Source organism: Zonotrichia albicollis, chromosome 10, assembly GCF_047830755.1.
Source record: "Zonotrichia albicollis isolate bZonAlb1 chromosome 10, bZonAlb1.hap1, whole genome shotgun sequence".
NCBI classification, from domain to species: domain Eukaryota; kingdom Metazoa; phylum Chordata; class Aves; order Passeriformes; family Passerellidae; genus Zonotrichia; species Zonotrichia albicollis.
This window is the reverse complement of record NC_133828.1, coordinates 38,099,364-38,126,683: the sequence shown is the minus strand read 5'-3', so window position 1 is coordinate 38,126,683 and position 27,320 is coordinate 38,099,364. Positions and strand designations below refer to the sequence as shown.

The 27,320-nt window shown below is 48.5% G+C and overlaps 1 protein-coding gene across 1 annotated transcript; it reads left to right on the top strand.

The window, feature by feature from the left end:
• On the top strand, positions 1–27,305 carry TWIST2 (twist family bHLH transcription factor 2). Its single transcript, XM_005495516.4, has 2 exons — positions 1–760; positions 26,489–27,305. Exon 1 carries the CDS (start codon positions 249–251, stop codon positions 729–731), a length of 483 nt encoding a protein of 160 aa, XP_005495573.1. The 5' UTR covers positions 1–248; the 3' UTR covers positions 732–760; positions 26,489–27,305.
• Positions 27,306–27,320: the final 15 nt, after the last annotated feature.

The window sequence follows — 27,320 nt, the reverse complement described above, 5'->3', positions numbered from 1 at the left end:
CTTCCTCTCTCCAAGACCTCAATTTTTTTACACAACCTCGGTCCTTGAAATAAGAGCCCTTCAAGCAACCTGGAAAACGTTTGGTCAGCAAAAAAAAAAAAAAAAAAGAAAAAAAAAAGAGAAAAAGAGTCCTCCTGTTTTTCCAAAGGATCTGTCTCAGGAATTTAAAGCACATTTAAGACACACACACACTCACATAACATAAGGAGGGGGGGAAAGGCTCTTCCCCTCCCCTTCTTGCAGAAAGCATGGAAGAAAGCTCCAGTTCTCCTGTTTCCCCTGTGGATAGCTTGGGGACCAGTGAAGAGGAGCTGGAAAGGCAGCCAAAGAGATTTGGCAGGAAGAGAAGATACAGTAAGAAGTCCAGCGAAGATGGCAGCCCCAACCCAGGGAAGAGGGGGAAAAAGTCCAGTCCCAGCTCCCAATCTTACGAAGAACTGCAGAGCCAGAGGATCCTGGCCAACGTCAGAGAGCGGCAGAGGACTCAGTCGCTCAACGAAGCTTTTGCCGCCCTGAGGAAAATCATCCCCACGCTGCCCTCTGACAAACTGAGTAAAATCCAGACGCTCAAGCTGGCGGCTCGGTACATAGACTTCCTCTACCAGGTGCTACAGAGCGACGAGATGGACAGTAAGATGACGAGCTGCAGTTACGTGGCTCACGAGAGGCTCAGTTATGCCTTCTCCGTGTGGAGGATGGAGGGAGCGTGGTCCATGTCAGCCTCCCACTAGCCACCGCCCGGGCCGGGCCAGCCCAAGGGGTACGTACCCGTTTCTCTTCTCCTGAATGATGCTCTGGGTCTGTTTCCCTCCCTTTGCCCTTTGTGGAATGCTGGGGATGCTGATGGGTTTGGGGTCGCCGACCTGGAGGGCAGCGTAGGCACGTCCAGTTCCTCCCGCTCCCCCCCTGTGCCGGAGGAAATTCAAATAAATGGAGGTTTCAGGAAGGCAAAAATGAGATATCTCCAAAATTTTGGGGCATGGGGGAGGGAAATAATAATCAGCATGCTTTTGCTCTGTGGGAATGGGGAGTAAGAGGGGGATGGTGTTGAGAGCTGGATGATGAGGGACAGAGGGGAAACCGTCACCGTGTGACATTTGCCAGAAAGCGCTGCTTCGGAGAAGGGCTCGGAGAGGAAAAGTCGATGGCCACAACGGGCTGACAAGGGGATCCAAAACAGCTGCTGCCCTGCTCTGTGGGTGCCTGCACCCCAAAAACTCCAGTGCTGAGCCCCGTGGTGGTCACATCCCCTCCCAGTTGGGGGGCCGGGGGTCAGCAGGACCCACGCGGGGCTTGGCGATGGGTTCGCCCCAGGTTGTGTTTCTCTTAAAAGAAACAAGCAGCAGATGTCGGCTGCAGTCCCGGGCTGTGCCCCTTCCCCCTCGCACAGCAGAAAGCAAACAGACATAGGAGAAAGCCTGCTAAATTTTTGGGTTTGTCCAGTTTCCCTTCCCCAAAGTGACGGTAAAGCAGCAGCTGGCGTTAGGCGCAGTTTCTTATTTACTCTCCTCACCAAACCCTTCCTCGTCACTTTCCATTAGCAGAAAACTACTTCCTCTTCAGCTGCCTTTGTAGTATTCTGGGAGGGAGGAATAAACAGTCAGAAAGGAGAGGGAAAAAGAGCCTTTTAATAACACCCTCATCTCCAGCTAATTAAGCAGAGCAGCTCTGCGTAGTGTCAGGCGGAGTTTGGGTCTGGCCGGGCGCTGTCTGGGGCTCCCTACATAAAACAGAGCCCACAAACCCATTTCACCAAGCAAACACTCCGAAGGGACATTTTTCCCCGCCACCCTTATGATGTAAAAATGAAATAATTTCATCATGTGCAGAGTTGAAGAGGAAAGTTTATCCCAGCCCATTGGCCGGGCTTGTTTAAAGAGGCAAATCCATCTTTGTTCGGTCAGCAATGAACGGCACCTTTGAATAAATAATATATAGAACCAGGCAAAAATTTGATGTGACTGCAGTGCCTCACTTCCAAAAGGTAAAAAATTGTGAAACCAGGACTTACTAGTGGCATAAAACGGACTTAAAACCATTTTAGATATAAATGTTTTGCTTGCATCCTGAAATGGTTTGGAATTTGCACTTTGGTGCTGGAATTAAGCTCTTCTAGTGATTCCACAAAATATGAAAAAAGGGCTCAAAATTGGTTATTCTGCCCACTGCAAGGGCTGCCTGTTATTTAGTTTTATTTAAATAGGTAACATGGTTGTTGTGGGGTTTATGGCCATCTCTGGCGTTCCTGTATTTTGCATGTCGTGCCCCGATTTCAACTGCAAAAATCCAAATCTGAGTGGGTTTTTCAAAAGCAAAACCCTCCGTTTATACAACAGAGAGCCTTTTCCCATGCTAATCTTGCTAAAAAACTGCAGCAAACAGATTAAAAAAAAAAATCCCCACACAAAAACCCAGGCTTCTTGTCAAAACCAGATGTAAAATGTCCCGAACACATATTTCTTCAGCAGTTTAGATTGGCTGAATAGGAAAGTGCTGGGCTGGAACAATGCATTTATTCTGTTGTTTCCCAAATGATGTGTTGCCATTAGCCAAGGTTGGTTGGGAATCTGTTATCTAATACACAACCCTCCTAGCACACGGGGCAAAACTTGCCTTTTTTAAACCATGTCTTACGCCCCACATTGGTTAAATAATTATTAACATTGCTCTCATGAGGCAGATTTTATAGGTAGGCGCTCAGATTGTTCCTATCTCCAAAAAAATGTGTGGATATAATGGAAAAATCGTGACGCAGAACCAAACCCAGGCACGTTTTGGTTTGATTTGGAATAAATCGGAATTCGGCTCCTTTGCCATAACCCAGTGCTCTGTGGTGGCTCTTGCAGAGGAAGATCCCAAACTTTGCCCCTTTCCCTGTGCCTGTGCTGTGCAGGAACACGCGTGTGGTTGGACTGTTGAAAAGGTTGTTGACAAATGGCCTGGTGCGGTGCGGTGTCAAATTCTATCGTTTATGGCGACAGAAATTACGGCTGCCAGAAAATAAAAAATAAAGCTACAACAAGGTCCTCAAGAAACCCTTGAGAACAGGCAAGTTTAGTTGGGTGGTGGGACTTTTTATGGGCTGGAGGGGAGCAGCCTGTGCTGCCCCAATGGATAAAAAATCCATAAGAAATTGCTGGGTGGGTTTGGGATCAGCGCCTGCCTTTCCTAGGGAGTAGGAACTGCAAACGTGGGGTGAGCGCAGCTCAGGCTGGGCTGCCATCCTCCCTTTTCCTGAGGTTTTGGGAAGAAAGAAGCAAGGAAAGGTTTTCTCCTTAGGGGAAGGCTCATTCCCCTCTGGCTGCAAGCAAAACAAAAATCAGAGGAGCTTTTTGATTAGAAAATCAGAGCCTTGGGAACTGGGAAAATGCCACCTGGCCCCTGCGAACGTCAGCAGGTCACTGCTGCTCGCTCCCCTGGCCACGAGAGCTTTTCCTGTTCTGCTCCATGGAATTCCAGACAACTGACTCCGGGAGCTGCAGGAGAAACAGGCGCAGATTTTGCACCTCTAGGACTGCAGTGGGATGTTTCAGCCGAGCCTTCCTTCCCCCCAAAACCTCCCCATCCTCACCGCCGGCACCTGCGCCCTTCCCCTCGCAGCCACTTTTCCCTTTTGCTTTTGAAATGTTCCACAGGCTCTAAACTGAAAATAACAAACCAGGAAAAAAAGTATATTTCCCGATATTTGTTTTGTTAGGGATTAAACCTGTCCAGCTGGGATGGCAGGACCAGCAGCACAGCCCTGAGCCCCGCACCAGTAAGACCAGTCTGCTGCTCCTTCCCACTCACTGGAGACCAGCCTTTTGCCTCCTCTGGGCTGGCACTGGCACTGGGAAACGCTTTTCCCACCTTTTCCATGCTGGAGAAGCCACGTTTAATGTGTGTGTTCAACCCAGAGCCCTCATCCCATTGCCCCTTCAGATTTGCAGGGCTGTTTCCAGTATAAAACACCAGCATCCTATTTCATTTTTCTCCTTAAAGGAGCAAACAGATGTTATCTCTGCTGGCCCTGGGAACAAAACCTAACTCTATAGTGTCTGCACAGTTAACTGGGGGTGTAGTGACACTGGAACGAAGCCCTTTTTTGTCCCAAAAGCCCCATTTTTTTATACGCATCCTTCAAAAAATGTAAATAAGTTTCCTTGACAGGAAGGATTGTAAAGTTTGGTATTTACATTAATAGCCTTGTAGCGGCGGGGAGGGGTGGGGGTTTCATCTCAGTGCATTTAAAAAGCCCAGCAAAATGCATTTTGGATCCTCTGTTTACGTTCGTGTCTTTCCTTGGGAAAGGATAAATCTGTTAGCCAGCAGACACCAAACACGCTGCAGTCAGCCAAAAACCGCTCAGGCTCAGGGATCTTTGAAAAAGAGGGTGCAAGGGAAATGCTCCGGAGAAGGAGACATGCGAAGAGACAAATCTGCCAGGGGGCTAGACGCAAATAAATGAATTACCCATCAGAAAGGGCTGGAGACACGCATGGCGGAGGGAAAATGCTGGATCGGGTCCGAAGGAACGCTTAGAAAAGTGGTAAAAACATGTTATTACTTAATCTGCTGGAGGCAGAGCTGCGGTGAAACTCCTATCGGGAGAGATGTGCGTTGAAGGGTCATTAAGGGAACAATCGAGGCAGACATTTGGGCTAAGTAGACCTAATTTGTCTCCAAATTAGTCATCCTCACACCGCTCAGCTCTGCAGAGCAGCCCTGATTTTCAGAGCATCCTCATTAAAACGAAGGGAGAGATTGAAACGCTTCTCCTGAGCAGCCTCCCCTTCACATTCCTTCCTACGGTGCTTTTTGGGGGCATAATTCCCGCAGTTCTAGGTAGCAGTGATAAATGAGCCCTGGAGATCACAGCGGGGTCTCACAGAGCTGGGACAGATCCTGGAACCACCGCTGAGATCTCTTTTGGGGACATTTCATGTCACTCTTTCCCCCGGCAATATAATTATTTTTATAGCCGTAGCCCTCAGAATCATTTCCATGTGCTTCAGCACGGCTTTGAAATCTCCGAGCCCAAACCCTCCAGAATTTATGTCTTGCTGGAGAGCTACAGGAAGGGTTTGATGAGGCCACGAACGTGGAAAAGCATCGGCACCAGAGCCCCGAAACACAGGGCGAGCGGGAAATGCCGTCAGGGAATCACAGCTGGATGGGGAAAGCGGATCTTTCAGGGACCCCTTTTCACCCCTCTTCCCAGGTTTTGCAGAAAGCTGCGAAGGGGGAAGAAAAAGCAAATTGCTCCTTGTAAGCTGCTGATCCCCCCAGACACCTCGGGGGCTGCTCGGAGCTCCTGATTCCCTTCTTCAGGCAAATTTGGAAGTGACGAAAACCAAGAAACCATCCAGCTGGATATTAGCAGGCTCGCGCTAATTAATGATCAGTTCTCAAGAATTAAAACAGTAGAAATATTTGCCAGGGATTAAAAAAAAAAGAAAAAAAAAAGAAAAAAAACCCAAAAAAACGAAAAAACAAACAACAAATCACCAAAACAACACTTGGCATCCCGGCATTAATTAGATTTGTAGTTGTGGACGATGACCACTCAGCAACAACAACTAATCACACAGAAAGAGCAAATTAACTCAGCCAGCCCATAAATCAAGGCAAGGCAGCCCTTGCCCTCAGACCCATCCCTTTAACCACTTCCACACCAGCCCCGATGTCCTTGTCCTTCCCCTGCCAGTTGTGCAGCAAAGACGTGGGAATCAGAGCTCTGCGAGCTCTTTGGGATGTGCTTCTCCTCCTGCCTTTGGGGGGTAAAACAGAGGATCCCTCTTTGAATTTAATTTGTGATCTGCCACCCAGAGCCCCAGGTTATCAGTGTTTAGCAGTAAGGAGGGTTTTCCCTCGGGAATGGGGGAAGAAAAAAAAAATCAGTCTTTCTCTGTCACATCAAGGGAAGCCGCGTCAGGAATTTGGAGACAGGTTCTTTGCAGGAGGAGGGTGCAAACGGGACAGAGAGGTTTGGTTACCACTCCCATAAAAACGCGAAATAAGCGGCAACAACTCCTAAGCCCTGCTGTTAACAGAGGGCTCTAAGTGGCCATTAGATCCCTGAATTCTCCGGATTTGTTCCCTGACTCCTCCGGGTCCCTTTTGTGGAAAAGGTCTGTTGATCTAATACTCCAAAACGAGCACAGAAAAGGCAGCACGGATTCTTCATTCCCAAACCAGCATCCAGGGGCTGTCTGGCACTGCCCAGGGGCTGGGATCCTCTTGGATCCAACCTCTCTTTGTTATAATTATGAGATTTGGGATTTTAAAATTTTTTTTTTTTTACATCCGCGCTTCGGCAAGGGGTGGGATTGAGGAAGATCCACTCTCCCCCAGATCACAAAAGTGATCAGAACACCAAAATAGAAAATAATCTTTGTGCCCTGCACTCTGTGGTGAGCGACAGTCCCTGCTCTTCCTCCCAGCTCCCTTCCACCTTTCAACCACAGCCTGGAAAACAGAAAAAGGAGGAGGTGGGCGCGAGAGAAGACCCAGATGTCTACGGGTTCAGCCTGAGATATATATTTACTGGAAGAGGTCCAGTAAGCCTGGCCTAGCTTTAATTGAATTCCTAATAAGATAGTTTTGCCTTGTTAGCTGCCACCCCCAAGAAGCATTTCCTTTAAGAGTTATCAGACCTGCCAAACACATGCTTTAAAATGCATGAATTGGGTTTTGGGTGAGTTTAGCCACCAAAAATCCTCGTGCAGTCATTTATCTGATTATGCCCTCGGTTTTAGCTGTTCAGGCCTCTTTTAAAAATCATATGTTTGTGCTTAAATGTAAATAAACCAAATTGCTCTGCTGAAATGGGGGAATCACGGCTGTGCTGAGCCTCCTATTAAAAATAATTAGTTAATCCAGCTTGGAAAATTCAGTAGGGTGGGATGAAGCCAGGGAGAAGCTTTCATAGGAAAAGCAGCAGTTTGGGTGGCTGGGGTGAGGGAGTCCCCCAAGGCATAAACCCAGTGTAACCAAAACCAAGCTCCTCAACAAAATTAACCTGCCAGAGACACAAAAATTCACATTTCAGGCTGACCCTTATGGCAGATTTTATGCATATCACGATGTGATTTCTCTGTGTGAGAAACTCGGCTCCTTAGGCAGAATTCCTGCCTGGGAGGAGAAACTCAGAAATGCAAGGAATAAAACAAAGAAAATTGTGGACTCGGGAAGAAGATGAACTGGGAGATGCTTCCCAGCAAACAACCTGGCACTGGCAACTGGAGATAAACCACCTTGTTAAGAGAAGAAAGGAGTTTATAGTTTAATCTACCAGCACAAAAGCCACCTGGGCCCACCAGAAATCCCAGTACCATCACCCATGGATGCTGTCAGGACCACGCTTGCCCTGCAGCACAAAAATCCCACCCTGAATATGGCCAGGACAGAAATGCAATGAAATTTATTAATGACTCCTTAATCAAAGGGGTTTGGATGGGGAAAATAGGTTTTCTATTTGTCCCAGCTGAGCACTTGTCTTCCTGTCCTTCTCATGTGTAGCCCACCGGGATGCCCAGCACCACCTCCACTCCACAATCCCCCAAAATTCATCCCACAGGCACTTTTATGCCAGTTCTTGTGAGTTTGAGTCTTTCTTCCCCCAAACACACAGGTGAGCTCGCCCATCAGTGGGCTCCCGAGTGTAGGATGAGTGGCAGGAATTGAGCCTCTGCATGGAAGCAGAGCATTTTCACCCATGGCAGTGCTTCTGGGAGCACCAGGGAATCACCCCCTTGGAAATTTCCCAGTGAGAAACCAGGGCATAAAACCACATAATAAAAACAGGCCGGATGAGATAACAGCAGTTTATTAAAAAAGCGTTCTACACACAGCATATTAACTTGTACTTTTGCACATTGGATAAGATGGCTATTCTGCATATTTTAATTTATTTTGCTTAACTATCTTGCCTGATAAGCCCAGGAAATTTCTGATAGCACCAAGCCTTTTTGCTGCAGTAATTGCGAGCGCAGCGCTCCGGGCGCGGCCCGCGATCTCCAAAGCTCCCTTCCAGCTCGTGGGGGTTTGTGCACAGAACAACCCGACATTTTACAAGGGCTTTTTCATCCCTGACCCCAAAAGGGGCTGTTTAAGAGATGCCTGGGATTGCCAGCACTAAATAATCTATTTTGTACCAGATGGGGCTGAAATGTTTGCTGTTGGAAGGGAGCTGGAGTGCAGCGGAGCGGCCGCGTTCTCTCTTCCATCGTGGTGTGATGAGCTTGCACTTGGGTTTTGGGACTGAGAAGAGTTTCAGGCTTTTGAACTGTTTAAATCAGCTTGGACCTCATGAACAGAGGAGATCAGAGATCCCTTTCCAGTGATTCCCTTGGAAACTTTACAATCAAACAATCTGACGATCAATATTTCTTGTTGTAACGCGTGGAAATGAATAGCTCACCATTGCTTTTCCTGTTCACTCCAGGGAAGCTGGTAGTGGAAAGCGCCTCAAAAAGACCCTGTCACACCAAACCCACAATTCCAGGCACCCCCCAGGGCAACGCCATGTGCCCAGGAGGCTGAGGGTAGGGAATTGGGAGCTCAAAACATGCTGATTTTCAATAGGACCGAGTTAATCTGGAAGCTTTCCTCCTAAGCGCTGTTATTTTGTAAACCAGGCAATACTTTCACTCCCAACGAGTGGAAAAAGGTAAATATTTTAAAGTTGCCGAGGGAAACAGACACGGCTTTGAAAATTGTAGCTATTCCTTAACTGTGCATATTCGTGGAATAGTAAGATTTTTCAGGATAATAATGTCAGAATCAATTTGTGGAATCATATGGTTTTTCGGGATAATCATGTCAGAATCAGAGAGAAAATCTCCTGGCCTGAAACACAACAGTCTGAAATCCCGCTTTTTCATACTGGTTTATTGTTCTCACATATGCATCACTGGCTCATTTTCTGCTGCAATTAGCAAGGTTTGCATGCCCACTGCGATGCCCGAGGTACGTGTACAAGTCCCAAGGGCACTCACCCCTGCTCCTCCAGAAAATAAAACCTCCTGTTTAGAGCACATTCAGAGCTATTTCCTAATGCCATCATTTCACCAGCTGTGAAATGTATTTTTGTCCCCCAAATGCTGTTTTTCCTTAATCTTTTGCTGAAATGCTACTGCACAGTTTCTCACACAGCTACAACCACATTTGTGTTGTTTGAAGATCCAAAAGCTCTTTCTGGAGAGGAAATCCATAGGCTCCCCCCTGCCTTGAATTACTCATCCACTGCACTGCTCAGGCTGCCTGGCAGCTTCTCTGCAGCTCAGGCACATCCTTAAACTTGCACACGGGGCTAAAATATTCCAAAAACCAGGAGGGTTTGGGCCGTTTCTGAAAGAGGGAGAGGAGGAGATGAAGGTTTCCTGGAGCTGTCACAGGGAGCCCGGGCCAGAAATCAATGCCTAAAACTTTTCAGGGGGAAAGCTGCTGGGACAATTTGGGACCTGGGTGCTTGGAGCTGCTCCACTGAAGTGCAAACAGGGACAATGAGGCACAAGCAGGGCAGAACTCAGGAGAGTTGTGGGCCCGGGGGCAAGCTTGCTTTTACCCCCACTTCCAGCTTCTCCCAGGAGAATGCCCAAGCCAGGAATGCCAAACCACCCTCAATGACAGTGCTGGCACTGCTGGCACCCCAATCCTTAATCCTGGTCCCCTCTCCAGCCCCTTGGAACAGGAGAGGAGCCCTGGAATTTGGGCTCTCCCTCTCCCTGGCTGCCAACATCCCAGCGGCATGGAGGGATGCAGGGACACCAGGCTTTGCTCCAGCAGGTCCAGGAGGCATTGGAAGGGGCTGGGAGACAGATGAGGCTGCTCCGTTTCCATTCTCTTAGGAAACTTAAGAATTTTTATAAAAAAGCGAGCGAGGATTTGGCAGCGAGCGGAGGGTGGGGATGCCTGCCAAGGCCTGGACAGCTGTACCTTCTTCACTAGCAAGTTGTGTGATCAGCTAGGGCCGTGCTGAAAGCCAAGAGGAGTTACCAGAGCTGCCACATCGCATTTGGCTGATCCTCCCTCTGGGAGACACCTTAAAGAAACAAACCCACCCTAAGAGCTCGGCCAGCGCCAGCACAGCAGAACCGGGGGTCACCCCACACGCTCGGGGTGCTGCTCTGGTGTTGCCCCCCCTCTGCCTTTCCCCAGTTTGGGATCCAAGATGAGGGGACAGGGGAGGAGGAAACTTATCCGTGGCTGTTTTTCCATTTTTTGCCGGCCGAAGCCCTGCCTGCCCCTCCCGAGCTCGGCCGGACCTCCCGACAGCTTGAAATAACCCAGGAAATTGTGCAAAGGCTGTGGCGGGCCCGGCCCGGCCGGCGTGAGAGAGGGAGGGCATGAGGGAGGGACACCAGGCCCGGCAGCCAGCACCAAAGGTGGCACTACTGCACCCCACATTGTAAAACTTTGTTCTGCTGGGCTCTTCAAAGTACCAGGAGGGTCAGAGCAGAGAGAGGGAGGGAGGTGTGATGGGCTGCGAGGGGATTTGGGGAGAACCGATGTGACTGCAGAGCCCCGGCCGCGGCTGAGGGAGCCTCCCCTCCCGGCAGAGAGGGGGAAAAAAGGCTCTCAGATGGCTTCTTAAACAGCAAATTATCCCCCCTTTCCTTCGAGAGAAAAGCAAGAGATCTATCTCCAGGTGTTACCCCATCCCCTTCATCTCCAAGCACTTCCCAGGCTTGAAGATTTCACTTCAAGCTTGTCACTGAAACAACCTCTGAAGCCTCCCCTCGCACAGCCTGCCACGTATATTCCCATTCCCCTCACAAAGCTCATTTTTCCTCGCAAACATCTCCAAAATCTCCTTCCAAGCGCCCGTGCTAGCTCCAGAGCTGCTCTGAGGTGCCCACTCCCCACACGTTTGTGCACAGACATTTCTGGCCACGTTCCGTCCTCTCTCCCCAGCAGCTGCAGATTCCCAGGCTGGGAGAAGGAAAAGCTGGAAAACCACAGGAGCTGCTGGTTCAGCACCTGCTGGCACTAGAGGGCAGGGTAAACTGCATTAAATAAAGAATCAGGTGGGCTTGGGGTTGCATCCCAAGATAACGTCTCCTGTGTGTCCATCAGGGATATCTGGGAGCAGCAGGAGCTATCTCACTGCCTGAGACAAGGAGGAACCAAATTTTGCACTTTTTGTCAGTGATCATCAGGAGAGCAGACTCCCAGATTGTTTAATTTAGGATCAGAGTGTGCCTCCACCTTGCAGTCACAGCTGCCTTTCTAAAAGAAAAACTCTTTAAAAAAAAAAAAAACAACTCATTTCTCTGCTGTGTTTTCCTGAGTATGTGATTAACCCTGCCCAGCCTTCCTCTTAATCTCAAACCTCTTGGAGATTTTAAATTAGCTCCAAACACAAAAAGCACAGGTTTATGCTTTCCTTTATCAACAGCCACTCCAATAAACACCCCCAATTTTTAAAGATGACTCCAAGAAGGTCAGGCAGCGCAATCCTTTCATGAGGGAAAAACCACACAGAGCTGGCAAGGCAATTCGTGGCCTAAACACAAGGAACAAAACCTCCCAGGTCAGCCCTAATCCTGCAGGACAAGCATCCTCCAGAACTGCTGGTAGCCACAGAAACATCTGCCCTTCCCTGAGGGACTGGGTTCATTAAAAATCCAGAGACTGAGGTGCATGAGAAGCAGCTGGAGCTCAGAGAGATGCTCCTGCAGCACCTCAGCACAGGCTGCGACCCCAAAAACTGCACAGAGAGCTGGCAGGACCATCCTGAAGATCCTGGGGAAGGGAGAGGAGAGGGACAAACCCCAAAATCTGAGAGATTTCAAGGATCACTTAGAAGAGAGTCACTAAATGCTGCTGGGCAGGAGAAATGCAGGGGTTTGGTTGGGATTTGGGAGTGAAAATGTCTCAGGCCTGCTTTGCTGCTAAGGAACAAGGGGGGTCTGTAACTCCACACTGAAAAAAGGGGGTTTGAAGTGCCAGATTTTACCCTTTTCTGACTTAGAAATGGGGTAATTGAGAGGCATTTTAAAAACTTTTTTTTATTTTTAGTCTGATGAGAAGGGTGAGACAGTATAGATGTTATAATTTATGTTATTACAATCAGGAGTTAACTATTTCTCTAAAGCATCTAGTTTATTTTTAAGGTTGTTTTTTTGAAACTTCTTTCTAGTTCTATTCCTCTCTCAATAATGTTTGTTCTATTCAGAATATTCATTAAATATACCCCAAAAAATAAAACCACACACATACACATGGAAGCCCAGCAAATTGCAGAGGTGAGGAGGGAGTCCCCAGCTTGCTCCCATCTGTCTGGTCACCTCCATCCTGTTTCCCACTGCTTTGGGCAGGCAGCAGAAGTGCCACGGGATGCTGAGGCTCTTTCCAGCTGATGCCCTGCTGGATGGTGCCTCAGTTTCCCCTCCAAAAAACAAATATTAACTCTTGCAGTGCCAGCCTTGCCCCTCCCCAGCAGGCAGGACCTTGCCAGAGGGACGGGATTCACGTGCCACCAGGCTGGATTTACATTCAGCCCTTTATATTCCTTTCACAGCTTCTCATCTTAAAGATCTGAATTGCAGATGTTGCTGTGCCTCAGATTTGGAGGGGGACAAAAACGGAAGGAAAAAGGTTAAGCAGCTCTGTGAGTCACTCCAATACACGACCTACTGTTGATTTAGAAACCTACCTCGGCTGTAAATACACAATAAGCTTCTCTGAAGTGTTTAACCTCTTGTATTCTGCCCAGAAAAACTAATAAATGAGAGCAAAACATCCCTCCTGAGTCACAGAAGCAACAAAGCTGGAAAACCCTGACGTGGGTTCAGCTCTGAGGATAAAGTGACCCAAAACAAGTGACCTAAGGAGGGAGGGGAAAAATAAAAACGAGGTATTAGTGGGGCAGATAATGAAGAGAGCAGGCTGTGCTGCTCTCTGGGATCTGCTCCAGGCAGCAAAGGCAGGAAAAACTTCCCAAACAAGCAGAGAGAGGCTGTGCCATGAATAAAATAAAGTACAGCCCAAACCAATTGCGGGACTCTGGATCCACAGGCACCCACTTGGTGCACCCAGACTCTCCTTGGAGTTGCACAGGCTCCTCACACTCATCACAGCACCAAATCATTTATCCACAGGCTGCTTTTCTGGGGCTTTTGGGAGGCAGAGGGCATCTCAGCCACATCACTGGGGAAGGGCTGGGAGAAGAATTGCAAGCAGGAGAATTAGCTCTGCTACAGGTCTTGCCATGCATCAGTGCCAGGGCAGCTCTGGAGAGGGCAAGCTGGGCATGGAAATATCCTGATTTCAGCTTTGGAAATGTCCTAATTCCAGCTTTGGAAAGCCCTGTGAGTTTTGGAAGGCAGCTGAGCCATCCAACCCCCTTCCCCCCCGCACACACACCACCCCCCCCCCAACTTCAAATATCTTGTTGAATCATCTTTTGTCTTCAAAGCAGAGGGTGTAGCAGCGGAAGGAGAGCTTTCCCTGGGATTTGAGGCACTGAGTGGGAGTTGAGAGAAAGGCCAGCATCTGCTGATCTCAGGGTACCACCAGGAGAATTCTGCACCAGGATCCCGAGGAGGTCACTTGGGCTGGAGCCATCCCGAGGCCTCCGGCTCGAGCAGGATCCTGCAAAGTGACTGAGGGGGGCTGGATAGTCCCAACAACCCCAGTGATTAAAGGGAAAGATGATGAGCCAGCAGTTCCAGCATAAATCAGGCTGGCCTTAAAGATTTAGGCGTGATTTAAATCGGCAGAACTGTGGTTCACAAACCACCAGAGGTTTTTGTAGGGATGGGGATGCTTCAAATAAAAATAAAAGTCACTGCTCTGGTCAGCACACAGATGTAAAATTCAGGGCAGGGAAAACTGCCTAAGTAGTGCTGCTGGATAATTCAGGCCCAAATACCTCTTGGAGTAATTTTCCTCTAGTCCCTCCTTATTCCAAGGCAATTTCCAGTTCTAATCAGACATGAACTGAGGCAGGATTCCAGAAAATTTATTTTAGGCTCTTTTTTGCTAGTTTAGAACTCAAAGATGATGTGCTCAAGCTTTTCCACCTAAAACCCAAAGGCTGGAAATTTACCCTATTAAAAATACTACATTAACTGATTAATTAAGTTCATAATCTGTTGGGGTTGATGATTGAGCAGATTGAAGCCAAAGAGATTTAGGGCCCCTCCAGAGCTGGGAATTTTTTGAAAGACACCAAGTTTTCTTGATCCTTTTGAGAATTCCAGCCTAAACTCCTATTCAGCAGCCTTTATCATTTAGCTGCTCTTTGGCTCTCTAGGAAAAACTAAAATTCCCAACACACAAGAGCAGCATAAGTAAGGATGAAGCAGCATTGTCAAGTTTGGAATACACAGCTCAAGTCCAAGTGAAGGCACAAGTTGGTTCAGAGCTGTCCCAGGCTGTCTCCATGTCTGATCTCAGCTCCTTTTCCTGGCAAGGAAAATCCCACAGGCATTCCCTTGCTCAGCCATCAAGATGATTTGGCTGGATCTCACCAGGGAGCCAGGCAGTGAAGTCCCCAAAAATTAAGCCCCTTGTCCCCAGCCCATGCACACAGGAGGATCTTGGCATCCATAGAAAAGGGGAGCAGATCCCCTCAGAGCAGACACAAATCACCAATTCCTGCAGCCAGGGCCTGGCTTGTGTAACCGGGCACTGGAGGAATAAACTCAGGTCTTTTCACCCTCAAAGATCTTTCAGGTGCCTTCCAACCCAAACCAATCCACGATTAATGAAGCAGAGATGGAAACCATTTGGAGGAGTGCAAGAGCCTCATCCCCTGGACTTATGGCCATCCCAAAAGCAGAGGTGGAACAGCAAAGTGAGGAGATGGGAGCAGAATGAGGATATCTCTGGAAGGAAAAGCAATGCCAGCAGCTCTCCTGAAGTGTTTGGAGCTGGCACAGTCCTGCCAGCCTCCTTATTCCAAGCCCACAGAGCTTGGGAACAGCATGCAAACACTTGGAAGGGAAGGAAGAAAGCATTTAATAAGTCTGAAATAATTTTCTTACAAATTCATTAGCTATTATTTCAGCTGTGTGACCTCCTGAAGGGACTTTCTAGAGGGCCAGATTATGCAGTCAACTGAAAATATAAATAAGTATGGAGAGGGCAGAGATCACTTTTTCCAGCCAAAGCGTGTGGGATGTCAGGTTAGGGTTCCTGTCGGGTGCATCCGTGCACTTCCAGGAGGGGAGCCTGGCCCAGCACTCACATTTCTCCTGCCATTTCAGGCAAAATCATCTCATTTATTGGTATTGGTTTCAATTATTGCTGCTTTTAGGGAGCCTTTAACCTGAATGTCTGTGCATAGATTCACACTGATATTTACTGCTGGGGAAGGGCTGTATTGGAGGTGAAAAGTGCAGTGCACACACAGATACAAATCTTCCCCAGCCCTGGAAGTGTCCAGGGCCAGGTTGGATGGAGCTTGGAGCCTGGGATAGCAGAGTGTCCCTGCCCATGGCAGAGGGAAGAACAAGATGAGATTTCAGGTCCCTTCCAGCCCAAATCATTCTGTGATTTTCTGGTACGGTGAGACCCATCTGTGCCTGTGTAACAACGGCAACTAGGAATTTCAAAAGAAAACCAAAGCATTTTAACGGGTAAAAAGCACACAGAGGAGTGAGAAGTTCTTAAATTGAGTCACCCCAGACATCCTCCACACCCAGATATTTAATGGAATCTGGGATCACAGATGATCTGTGTGTTGTGTGCAGAAGCACGAACACATTTCTCTAGACAGAGACAGATCCAAGCTTCCCTATTCTCTCCCTGCATTCAATCTCATTCCCTAATAAGCCTCTAAACCTTCATTTCAGTCACTAAATGTAACACCCAGCCTCCCTCCCTTCACAAATATCACACGCTGGTTTAACCTGGAGAATTCCAAACTTAAACATCTTGTACTGCAAATATAAACCGTGTGTAAAACTCAGTTGCACAGAGCAGAAAAGCTGTTCAGCATCAACCAGAGGTTCCCTTCACCCCTGGGCTTGAAAAAACCCAGTCTAGAGGAAGGTGTCGGATCAGACGACCTGTAAAGGTCTCTCCCAACCTAAACCAATTTGAGATTCCCTGAGCTGCAAACCCGAGCAGAGGAGCCCATCAGCAAGTTCTGAGCAAGCCCCTGGCACCCAGCAGCACCAGCTTGGCTCAGCTCTGCCTGCAGTGAAGCCCAGAGAGGAGCAGCACGGCCAAGCTCCAGCACGGCCAAGCTCCAGCACGGAGCCTTTGTTGGGAGCAGATGCTGCTCCCCCCAGAGCAGGGATTGCATCAGTGCCACAGGTTATTATCCCAGCGGGAACCTCGCAGGGGTCACTCACCGAGGCTCAAACAAGCCCAGCTTTTGCAGCTGGCAAACCTAAACAAGGCCAGCCAGCTGCTGCCGAGCTGAGTCAGCCGCGCTCGCTCGTCCACTTAACCCGTTCCTTTAATCACCCAAACCCCAAAAACCTGACAACTGCAGACAGGAGAACACACATCTGCTCTTCTGCAGCATGACAGGCTGGAAAAGACCGTGGAAACCGATTTTCCAGGGCTTTTTTTCCCTCGGCTGCTGAGTGCGTGCTGCACACAAATCATGTTCCTGGGAGTCGCTGGCTGCGCCCACTCTGAGTCAGCAGAGCATGTGCTAAACCCCAGCCGGCCAGCGGGGCGAGCAGCTCGCACTGAAATAGTGAACATGTGATTGCATCCTCCCCTAAACACAGACCAACCGATCTGTTTGCTCCTGGAGCAGCTCATACTGAAATATTGAACATGTGATTGCTTCCTCCCCTTGCTCCTCGAGCAGCTCACACTGAAATATTGAGCATGTGATTGCATCCTCTGCTAAACACCAACCAACAGATCTGTTTGCTGCTGGAGCAGCTCACACTGAAATGTTGAACACGTGATTGCATCCTCTGCTAAACACTGACCAGCTGATCTATTTGCTCCTCGAGTGTGGAGGTACCAGTTGTGGGTTTCTCTGTGTCTTGGTTGAAGGTGCTTGAGACAGTAATTCATGTTTGGACTCAAGTGTTTCTTATTTCTTATCAGTAAAACAGTCTCACTATTGTGAGTTCTGCAGCTTTTCATTAGAAGGCACAAAATGGCCAACAATCTCTTGTTACAAAGTCTTTTAAGACTAAATTATCCAATTAAGAACTGACACCTAGATTATTTCCCCTTTTAACCCAATAACTGATCCCACAGAGCCTGCAATAGGGACATTTCTGTCCAATTACAAAATTCCACCCAAATCCATGAAGAAGCATGAAAAAAAAATCAGGATGACACCCTGTGCCCTCCATCTTGCTGCCATCCACAACATACTAAAAATCCCAAACCCTCAATTTCTCACCTGACACACCTACACTACTCTCTACAATCTATTTCACACTTTTGTGGATTCCAGTCTATCTTGAGCTCTAGGACACTTTCTCCATGAATGAGGGTCAAAGTCAGTGCTCTCCTGGGGGTCAGGGCACCCCAGAGAAGACAGAGAAATATTCCCTGTGCCCTGGGTTTCCACACTCGGGCAGCACACACTGAAATATTGAACATTTGATTGCATCTTCTGCTAAACACTGCCCAGCCAATCTGTTTTCTCCTCAAGCAGAGAGGTTCCACCTCTGCATGCTTCTTCCTCTGAAAATTTGAACTTGGTGTTTGCTCCCCTTTGGAAAGCAGCAGCAAGGGAGTGATAACTTTGTTTTACCTCTAAAATCCAGAAGTGTGATGAAAAGGTGACACGGGAGCTCTGAAGGGGATAATTTTTGATAGGAAAGGAACAGGGAGCAGCGGCACAGACAGCAAGCAGAATTAAACAAGATTCTAGAAATCATTAGTCCGTCATTGCTTCAGGAATTAAACCCCTCAGGGTGTCCATTGATGGGAGGGGAGGCTTTTGGGGCAGAGCAGAGGGTTGGGAAGCTCGCTGCGCTATCCAGGCTGGAAACTGAAGAGGGTGTGAGTAAGATCTGGCTCCCTGTCCTGCTCCCTGTGGTTTGCCTGCCCAAAACGACCCCTGGAGCAGTTTCAGGGAAGCCCATAAAGCAGCTGGCCAGCCCCATGCTGGGCTCAAGGCAGTGGTGCTGCTCCTGGGAGTCTTGGAAAAATGATTCATGGATGCTCAGAGCCCGGATGGGGAGCGGGGGCATGCACTGACCACAGCAGGAGGATGGCAGCATCCAAACCCACAGAAATAAAGAAAAAATATCCTCACCCTGACCAGCCACTGTGTTGTTGCCTGCATCAAGTCCAACTCCTGGCCCTACACAAGGGACCCCAAGGAGCTGGGCACCCCCAAGAATCTCTTGGGAAGAGGCTGGCAAGGAGAGGAGGAGGAAGAGGAAAGAGAGTGGTAGAGATGATTATAAACACCAGGGCAGGGAATGGGTTGAGTACCTTAAAGGATTGGGGCTGAAATCCAGAGGGCTTGATGTAAGAAGCCTGGTTTAAGGGTTTTAAACCTGCTTTGAATGGGATATTCTGTGATTCTGAGCATGGGTAAAGCCAACTGCATGGAAGGCAGCAGCTGTAAAGTTTAGGAAAAACAACCGTACTGTGCAGTACTTGCACTAAAGGCTGGAAGAAATGTGGGGCTGAGGAGAGATGTGGGAATCAGGGTGGCTTTTGCCAGTTTTGTGCTGTGCTGATGTAGCTGTCAGGCCAAGGAAAAGGGAGAGAAAGAGCCCTGGGGCAAAAGGAGATAAGGCAGGCAGAGCAAGCCGGGCCTATCACACCTATTCAAATTCCAACTCACTGTCACCATTCCCAGGGTGCCAAAACCCCTATCCCAATGCTTTACCCCAGCCCCACAAAACCCAGAGTGGCTCACTCCATGCCGAGGACTCCTTCCCCCAGCAGGATTGTCTGTCATATAAAATACAACTCCCCCTTCACGAGGGCAGCACCCTCTAACCCCAGGTATTTTAAAGAGTTGAGCAATTCTTGCCGTAAAAAAAAGATCAGAGGGCCTTTATTGACTGCAGCAGGGTTAAGCCGGTTTATTCCAAGTGAGAATTTGGCCCCTTGACTTCAAGGAAGACATGCTGATTAATCCCAGATGGAGATCTGGCCAGGCACAATCCCTTCCCAAAGTCCTGGGCCTGAATCACCTCCACTGCTCAGAGCCCAGGGAGTTACTGAGGAACAAGGAACAGCACCTGCCATGTGGGAAACACTGAGGATGGGACCAGGGAATTGGGATTAAGTAATTCAGGGACCTTCAGGGTGTGCCTTATAGTGGGGGGAAGATGCCAAAGTAGCATCCTTTCTCCTGCAGACATCTGGGAATGTCACCTGGGATGGGAGTCCAAAACCTGGGCATTGAGCACAGTTGGCAAGGAGATTGGGAATCTTCCTGGCTTCTTCTCACTAAGGGCTCCTTGTGGTGTTTTGTAAGGATCCATAAGAGTAAAAACAGGATTAAATCCATCCATGCTTCAGGAAAAGCTGCCCCAGCATTTCTTTGGCAGGTTTGAGTAGCAAACACAGCTTCATTCCTACTCCAAATGCCAAGAAAAAGGATCTTTTTTCAGCAATCATCTTCAAGGCTAAATCAGGACAGGCAAGATTTTGCTTCCCAGAGCTGTAGGCACAAATGCCATACTTTTTGCAGGAAAGGGTAAAATCCTTTACATGTGTGCCCATGGAGAGATGGCAAAACTGTGGATAAACACCAGAAAATTCCAAGGCAGGTATTGATGAGGTTTTGGGTCTTAAATGCAGAGGGGGTGGTGGAAAGGTTTCCCTTTGGCCAATAATATCTGCTCTCCTAAAACCTCCCCCACCAGGGGCAATTTTTAATGCAGGGACATTAAAACTTCACAGCTGTGAGATGCCAGTGTCTCTCCCCAAATTCCCCCTGGGGGTCTCTGGCCCAGATTTGCATGGTGCAAGCCAGGGGGACTCTTGCTGAGGGCTTTGCGTGCGGAGGAGTCTCCTGAGAAGGGGGAAACGCCTGAGCTCCCAGCTCCCCCCTCCAAGCTGTGTTTGTGAGGGCCAGCATCTGGAGCGGGGTGGGAGCCGAGGGCTGATGGGCAGCAGCACACATACAGCTGTGCACATCTGGCCCGCAGGTGTCTCAGCTGCTTTGTGTCAGGGACATGAAAAAGCACCCCGAGTTCCCGGGGCAGTCGTACCTGTCCTGTGGATTGTTCCCAGAAGCCCCCAGAATTCCGTGGATTTAATGTCTCTGCTTTTTAGTGGGTGGCCCCAATTTTTTTTTTTGTTTGTTTTTCCATTATTTTATTTGAAAGAAGGAGTTTAAACCCTAGATGCTTTTAAAACAGGGGGGTTGTGTTGTTATTAATTCCACTGGCATTAATCCACGCAGCTGAGTCAGTCATAATGGATGGCTGTCATCCTTCCCCTGATTTACTCCAAGGAGTAAAGGTTACTACAGAGCCTTTGTGCTGCACTGATGAAAAAAAACTGAGGCGCTTCTCCTTATGCTCAGCCACAGGTACAGCCAGACTTGCTCCCAAAATATTTAATCTGTGCAAGGACAGGCAAAGTGGGAAAACATAGGAAAAGTCTCATCCCTGGGGTAGGAAAATCCCGGAGCATCCCACAGGGATGCTGCTGCTGCTGGGGTTTGGGAACTGCAGCTGCACACAGGAAAACTGTGAGAGCAGAGGAGCTGCTGGCTGAGCAGGCCAGACCAACAGAGTTCCCTTGGAAAAAGAAGAAAGGCACAGATGTATATGTTTATTTTTAGAGAAGGTGTCTTTCCTAGAATTTGTATTATTTTGGCAGGAGCGCTGAGGGGGTGGAGGAAAGGTTTCCCTTGGCCAATAATATCTGCTCTGCTAAAACAGGGTGGAGGCACGGGGGTGTTCTCACAGCCCAGTTCATATCTCAGTTGTGTTTATCCCTGCAGAGGCATAGAGGGACCAGAGACCATGTCCCAGTGACTGCCAGCTTTGTCCTAAATTAAATTAAATTAAATTAAATTAAGTTCTCCCTTGGGCTGCCAGCTGTGTCTGTGCAGGGTGGGATCTGTCGCTGTGAGCATCTCAGCAGAAGCAGATGGATCACCTGTGACAACTCCACCCTCCTTCCCTGATTTCCAGCAACCATTCCCACTGCTTTGGCCCCGTTTTGGGTGTGCATTTCAGGCAGTGCCGGGCAGCTGGAGCCCTCCTGGATCCAAGAAGGCTGCAGGATGTGGGACCTAGGAGGCAGAGGAAGGTGGAAATGTGGTGTGAGCCTCAGAGCCGCTTTTTAGGGACACATCAGTGTCTGTGCAAGCTCTCCTCCCCAGCCTGGGTATTTCCCTGGAGCTGCACCAGGAGAACACCTCATTCCCTGCCCTTTTGTTCCACACCTCTCTCCTGTTTTTGGTGTGGGGCAGTGGATTTGAGCCAGAGAAAGCGAAGATGAGCTCTGCTAGCCAGGAGGGCCGGTAGGGGCCACTCCTGCCCCTCTTTGCCCCCATCCCTGGCCCAGGAGATGCCACTGGTGTCCCTCAGTGCTTGTTCCCCCAAACCACCCACCAGGCAGCCAGGCAGCTCCTGGCTCTCCCAAACTACACGGGGCAGCTCTGCTGCTTTTCCCTGCTCCACTGCTCGTTAGCGGCTTCCGCCCCTCGGCAATTCCGAGCTGCCATTCCAGTGATGTGCTGCCAAGGTTTTCAAAAGGGGGCTCCCACAAACCTGCCTCCTCCTCCTCCTCCAGCTGCCACCAGCCCTGCTCGGCCTGTGGAGGAGTGCGGGGCTGGGGGAAATGCGCCTTTGCTGTTTAAAGCTTTTTTTTAATGTTGGTTTAAAGCTGTTTTGATATTTGTTTTAACTTTCTGGTGAGGGAGGGACGCAGCACCTTGGGGCCAACATTCCTGGCTGCCCAAATATTGCTGCAGGGAGGCAGAACCTAACAGAGAACATCTGAGCATCCCAGCAGCAAAATGCTTCACTTGTCAGCATTCCCTTCTCCTCCCTGTGGTGAGCACAGGCCCACAGGTTTGATTTTAGCTGAATTTGATTTTTTAGTTTGATTTGACCTGAAATGTTGAAGAACTGGCTCCTTCTAGGTGTTTTGGAAAACTTTCCCAAAGTTTTTCCATAGGAAGTTTTTGAGCCCACAGGCAGAAGCCATTGAATTCCTCTGCTTGGTGAGCATCCCTCTCTTCTTTTCAAGGGGTTCTTTCCATTCAAGGCCAGGTTGGACAGGGCTTGGAGCAACCTGAGATAGTGGAACCTGTCACTACCCGTGGCAGGGGGTGAAATGAGATGGGCTTTAAGGTCCCTTCCAACCCAAACCATTCTGGGATTATTGGTGGACACCAATAACCCTTTCTGCAGCTGTGTGAGGGGAAAAAAAATATTTAAAGCAAAATTACGGAGTCGTTTCTGGCAATATGTGAGAGGAGCACTCACAGCTGGAGCTCTCTAACCTCGTGGCTGTGCTCCATCCTGCTCCAATGGCTGGGAGCAGACCCAGGCAGGAAGGACCAGGGCTCTCCCCTTGGCTTCTTCTTGTGGCCTCACCTCTTCATGATCCTCCCTGGACAGTGAGGTGTCAGCAAACTGATGCACAAGAAGGTCTGGAGAGGGAGAAACAGCCCCAGGGAGAGGAGACAAAGCCCCAATGTCCATTTCCTCATGCCACACACCCCTCAAACTGTTCCTGATAACAAACTGGGGAGCTGCAGGACACAGGGAGGATGTTTCACCCCCATCCAGCCATGGGCAGATAAATCCCCCAAGTTATGCAAAGGCTGGGCTGACTCAGAGAGAGGCTTCTCCCCGGGGCTCAGGAATGAGCCTCTGCCAGGGATGTGTTTTGAAATGGTTTCCCAGCTGTAAGATGCACATAATTGTGGCTTTGCCTTCATCTGGGAGACTTCAAGAGCGGATGGTTGATAAGGATGGAGCAGCAGAGGCAGCACAGCCTGAGCCAGGGGATCTGGTTTCAGTCTGTCCCTACCCGCAGCATTATTCGATCTGATTTTGGCCCTCTCTCCGCCCCCTCGCACGGACACAATTATCTGAATTCCTTTCCCTGCTGCTTCCTCCCCTCTGAAGCCTTGCAGCCTGCTCCTGCTGCCTTTTCCAGGGCTCCCTCCTTTCCTGCCTCAAGGGATTTCTGCTGGGTTTACACTTTCCTGGTAACACCCCAAAAATCAAGGGATTTCCTCTGGGTTTAGGCTTTTCTGGTAGAAAACATCCCCAAAAGAATCAAGGGAATTCTGCTGTTTTAAGGTGCTTTTTTTTTTTTTTTTTGTAAATTGAAACATGCTTATATTTAAATTAAACAAGCTTAAATTTAAATGAATTTGAGCATTTTAAACTTAAGCAAGGCCAGATTGGATGAGGTTCCGAGCAACCTGGTCTGATGGAAGATGTCCCTGCCCACGGAATGGGAGGAGCCTTAAGGTCCCTTCCAGCCCAAACAACCCTCTGGAGTGGCTGCCATCGATTCTGGCTCCAGGGAGAGCTGAGAGCTCCATGAAATAATTTGGGAACATCCCTTCAGCAGTGATCCTCCCAGTCATGGGGATGCCATCAGCAATTTTGGCTGTTTCCCACTCTCCCCATAGCCTGAAACAGCTGGGCCGTATTTTTTATTTGCCCACAAGACAAAAACAATGGCAACAAAGGAATTAAGGCCAAGTGTCCAAACCTGACCATGGATCTTTTCATTGCTCTGTGCCACAGGGCTTTTTAGGGAGGTTATTCCCAAAACAGCCAGGAATGATGGATCCTGAGATCAGGAATGGGATTTGAGTGATTTCCTAAAGCAGGAGCATCACATTTTGTGCTGTAACCCAGCATTGCTTGAAGCTACTGGTGGGGCTATTCCAGAATAATTTTTACACTAGAAGGAGGAGAAATTCTAGTGAGGAATAAAATTCCTCACTCGGAATGTGTTGAGGCCCTGGCACAGGGTGCCCAGAGGAGCTGTGGCTGCCCCTGGATCCCTGGAAGTGTTTAAGGAAGGGCTTGGAGCAACCTGAGATAATGGAAGGTGTCCCCGACTATGGCAGGGATGGAACAGGATGGACTTTACAATTCCTCCCAACCCAAACCATTCTGGGGTTCTATGAATGCCACATTTTCCTCACCTTGACGCGTTTGCTCTGTCCCATCTTGTTCAGGCCTTACCTCTGAGAAGAACCAACCCCACATGGGATTTCTGCTTCCCCATTCACCCTAAAATGTGCCTGGGATGTAGGGCAAGAAAACAAAAAAGTCCTGGGGGCAGAGCCTTTTTTCTACACCCTCAACTTGAAAAGAAATTGCAAAAGCTACCTTAAAAAAAAAAAAAAAAAAAAAAAGCAACAACCAAAACCAAAACAAAACAGCAAAACCCACCAAAACCAAAAAACCCAAACAAACTCCAGCAGTTTTCCTGCATTTCACATTTCATTTGCACTCTTGGCCATGTCACGGAAATTATTTCAATCCTTTTGTAACCAAACCCACCCCAATCCTACATAAGCAAAGGCCTGGGGGACCTGTTGGGAAATTTCCTGCAGCCAGGGCCGTGCTCCTGCTGCCACCTTCCATCAGGCCAGCAGATCCCTGCTTCTGTGACATCCATGCTGGGCTGGGAAATGCTCCTGGTGGGCTGGGAAATGCTTCAAAAACAGGGAAAAACGGATCAGCAAAGGCCTCAGACAGAGGAAGCTGTGCTGAGGCAGAGCATCACAGCTGGGCTCTGTGTTAGGATAAGAGAAATGCTTGGAAATCCCCGAGAAATCCCAGGAGAAAGCAGTTCCCATCTCTGGGAGTGTGCAAGGCCAGCTTGGATGGCTCACAGAGGTTTTTGGGGCATTTTCCCTCTTCCTCAGCCCTTCCTTCCCCCTTCAATAGCCTAACAGGGCCAGCTTGCTGACATGAGGATCACATGCCAGATTCAGAGTCTGATTTCAGAGTGATTTGAGACTGTGATTTGAGACTGTGATTTGAGAGTGGGATTTCACAATGATTTCAGAGTGTGATTTCAGAGTGTAATTTCAGAGTGATTTCAGAGCCTTATTTCAGAGTGTGATTTCAGAGTGATTTCAGAGCCTAATTTCAGTCTGATTTCAGAGTGTGATTTCAGAGTGTGATTTCAGAGTCTGATTTCAGAGTGTGATTTCAGAGTCTGATTTCAGAGTCTGATTTCAGAGCATCATTTCACAGAATCACAGCACGGTTTGGGTCTAAAGGCACCTCAAAAAAGCCAATCCAGTTCCAGTGAACCAGCATGAGGTGGAATGTGGCAGAGCCATCCCAGAGCTCTGGAAAATCTACAATCCACAGGGCAGGCCATCACCATCCCCTCACCATAACAGGGAGGAAAATCAGCCCCTCAGCACCGAAGTGCTGTGGAATTCCCAGTTTTCTCCAGCAGGAGCTGGAAACCAGAAAGGACCAGTGGGAAGGAGCAGCCTCAGGGCAGCAGCAGCCAGAACAGGGGGTCCCAGCCAGGGTTAAAGACGTCAGCTCTGCCCCGGGAGCAGCTTTGTGCTGAGCTCTCTGCTCTTGGGTGGGATTTAAAAAAATCCCTGGAACCAGACCAGCTTTTTATCTGGTTTTACCTCGGTTTTGTGTCAGCCATATTCAGAGAGGAGCAGGACACAGCAAAACCTCGTGTGACCATCCTCCACCCCTTCCTTCTGCTGGCTGGAAAAAATAATAAATTAAAAAAAATAAAATCAGCAAATTGCTCCGTGGTATCTTCCTCCTCCCTGGGTTTTATTTTGCTTTCCTGGAGCCCTCCCTGGATGGGGAGAGGGTCAGCCTGTCATCTGTCAGACGTGGGCATCCCCAAACCACCGGGAGAGGTGGAGCTCTCCTAAGTGCTCCTGGGCAGCCTGACAAGTCCCCGAGCTGGTCTGCAGAATGTGGTTGTAATTAGATAATTAATAACTTGGAGAGGGAAAGGAAAGGAAATCAGCTAAATGGAAGCTTTCCTCAGTGGGAGGAAATAATTATATCTGCTTTTTGATATCTGAGCTGAGGTGGCTTTGCTGAAGGCAGGAACAGCACCTTGCCTGCAAAGCCATCCCTGCCCTGAGCAGGAGAGGGGGTTCCAGGGGCACTGCTGGGTCATGGAGTTTGTCCCACAGAATTTACCCTGCTCCTGGAAGGGTTCCATGCCAGGTTGGAGCAATCTGGGACAGTGCAAGTTGTCCCTGCCCATGGCAGGGAGGAGGAATGAGATGAGCTTTAATGTCCTTTCCAACCCGAACCATTCTGGTATTCTGATGTTTTGATGGATACATTGCTCCTGCCTAGGGATTTGCCATTTTAAACCCCAGTGCAAACCAGGCTGTGACATTACCAGACTCTGAATTTAGGCTGTCTATCCAAAAGCCTAAGGAATTGTGCTTCCACTTGCTCCTGGCACACTGGGATCTTGCCCAGTGCCTGGATTAACTCCACGCTGCTGGAACCAGGGGCAGGATTCAACGCCTGCTGATGAACCACAGCCTGGATTTGTAGGGAAAAAGCCCTTCCCACACAACCTAGCTCAGAAAGATGTCCTGCATTTGGTGTATTTATTTTTCTTCTCTTTTATTTTTTTTTTTTTTCCTTTTCTCCAGACTGTCCAGTGTCTGCGACTGAAGTGGAATTGGGATATATCCAAGTTTGTAGCTTCTGAAACCTTAAAAACCTCAAGAAAACTGGTCCAAAAGACCCCTCTTGACCTCCCTTGCTCTGAACTCTTGCAGAGCATTTCAGACTGAGTAGCAAAACAGCACCGAAGAGAAGGGGCTGAGCCTTTGCAGCATCTCTCCCCAGAACGACTGACCAAAGAGAGAAGGAGAAGCAACATTCCTGGTTGTTCATTGTTGTTGGGGTTCTGTGTCTGTCTGTCTGTCCGTGTGTTTAGTGTCTTATCGCTAATTTTTTATTTTATTTTTTTTCTGGAAACAATCTTAATTCAGGAACGCATTTATGAGGCATCTTTGGGTTCGAGTTTTACTTCCCCTTAACTGTATTCATCTTTTTTTTTTTTTTTTTTTTTTTTTTTTTAATTCCAAAGCTGATTTCTTGTACAGTCATGGCAAAACTGGACCAAGGCTCTCAGCAAAAAGAGGAAAAGAAGGAAAAAAGCCCACCACTATGCCCCCAGCTCCCTGCATGAATTGTTTCAAGTACAGCCTGGATTACAGACTGCCCTCCACACTCTGCCACCTCTCCCTTATTGCTCCATGATTTGCTACCGCTCATCCCCTTCCCCCTTTTTTGATTTTTTTTTATTTTTAATTTTTTTTTTTTTGGTTTTCATTTTCTGTTCCAGTGTATATGTTGCTTATTTGTTTTATTTATTGAAATATTTTTAACGAGCTAAGAGACTGCAATGTCGCTGTGTATACTGCTTCTCTTGCCAGTAAAAATAAAGATGTCATGCAGCTACCGAGGGTTTGGGAT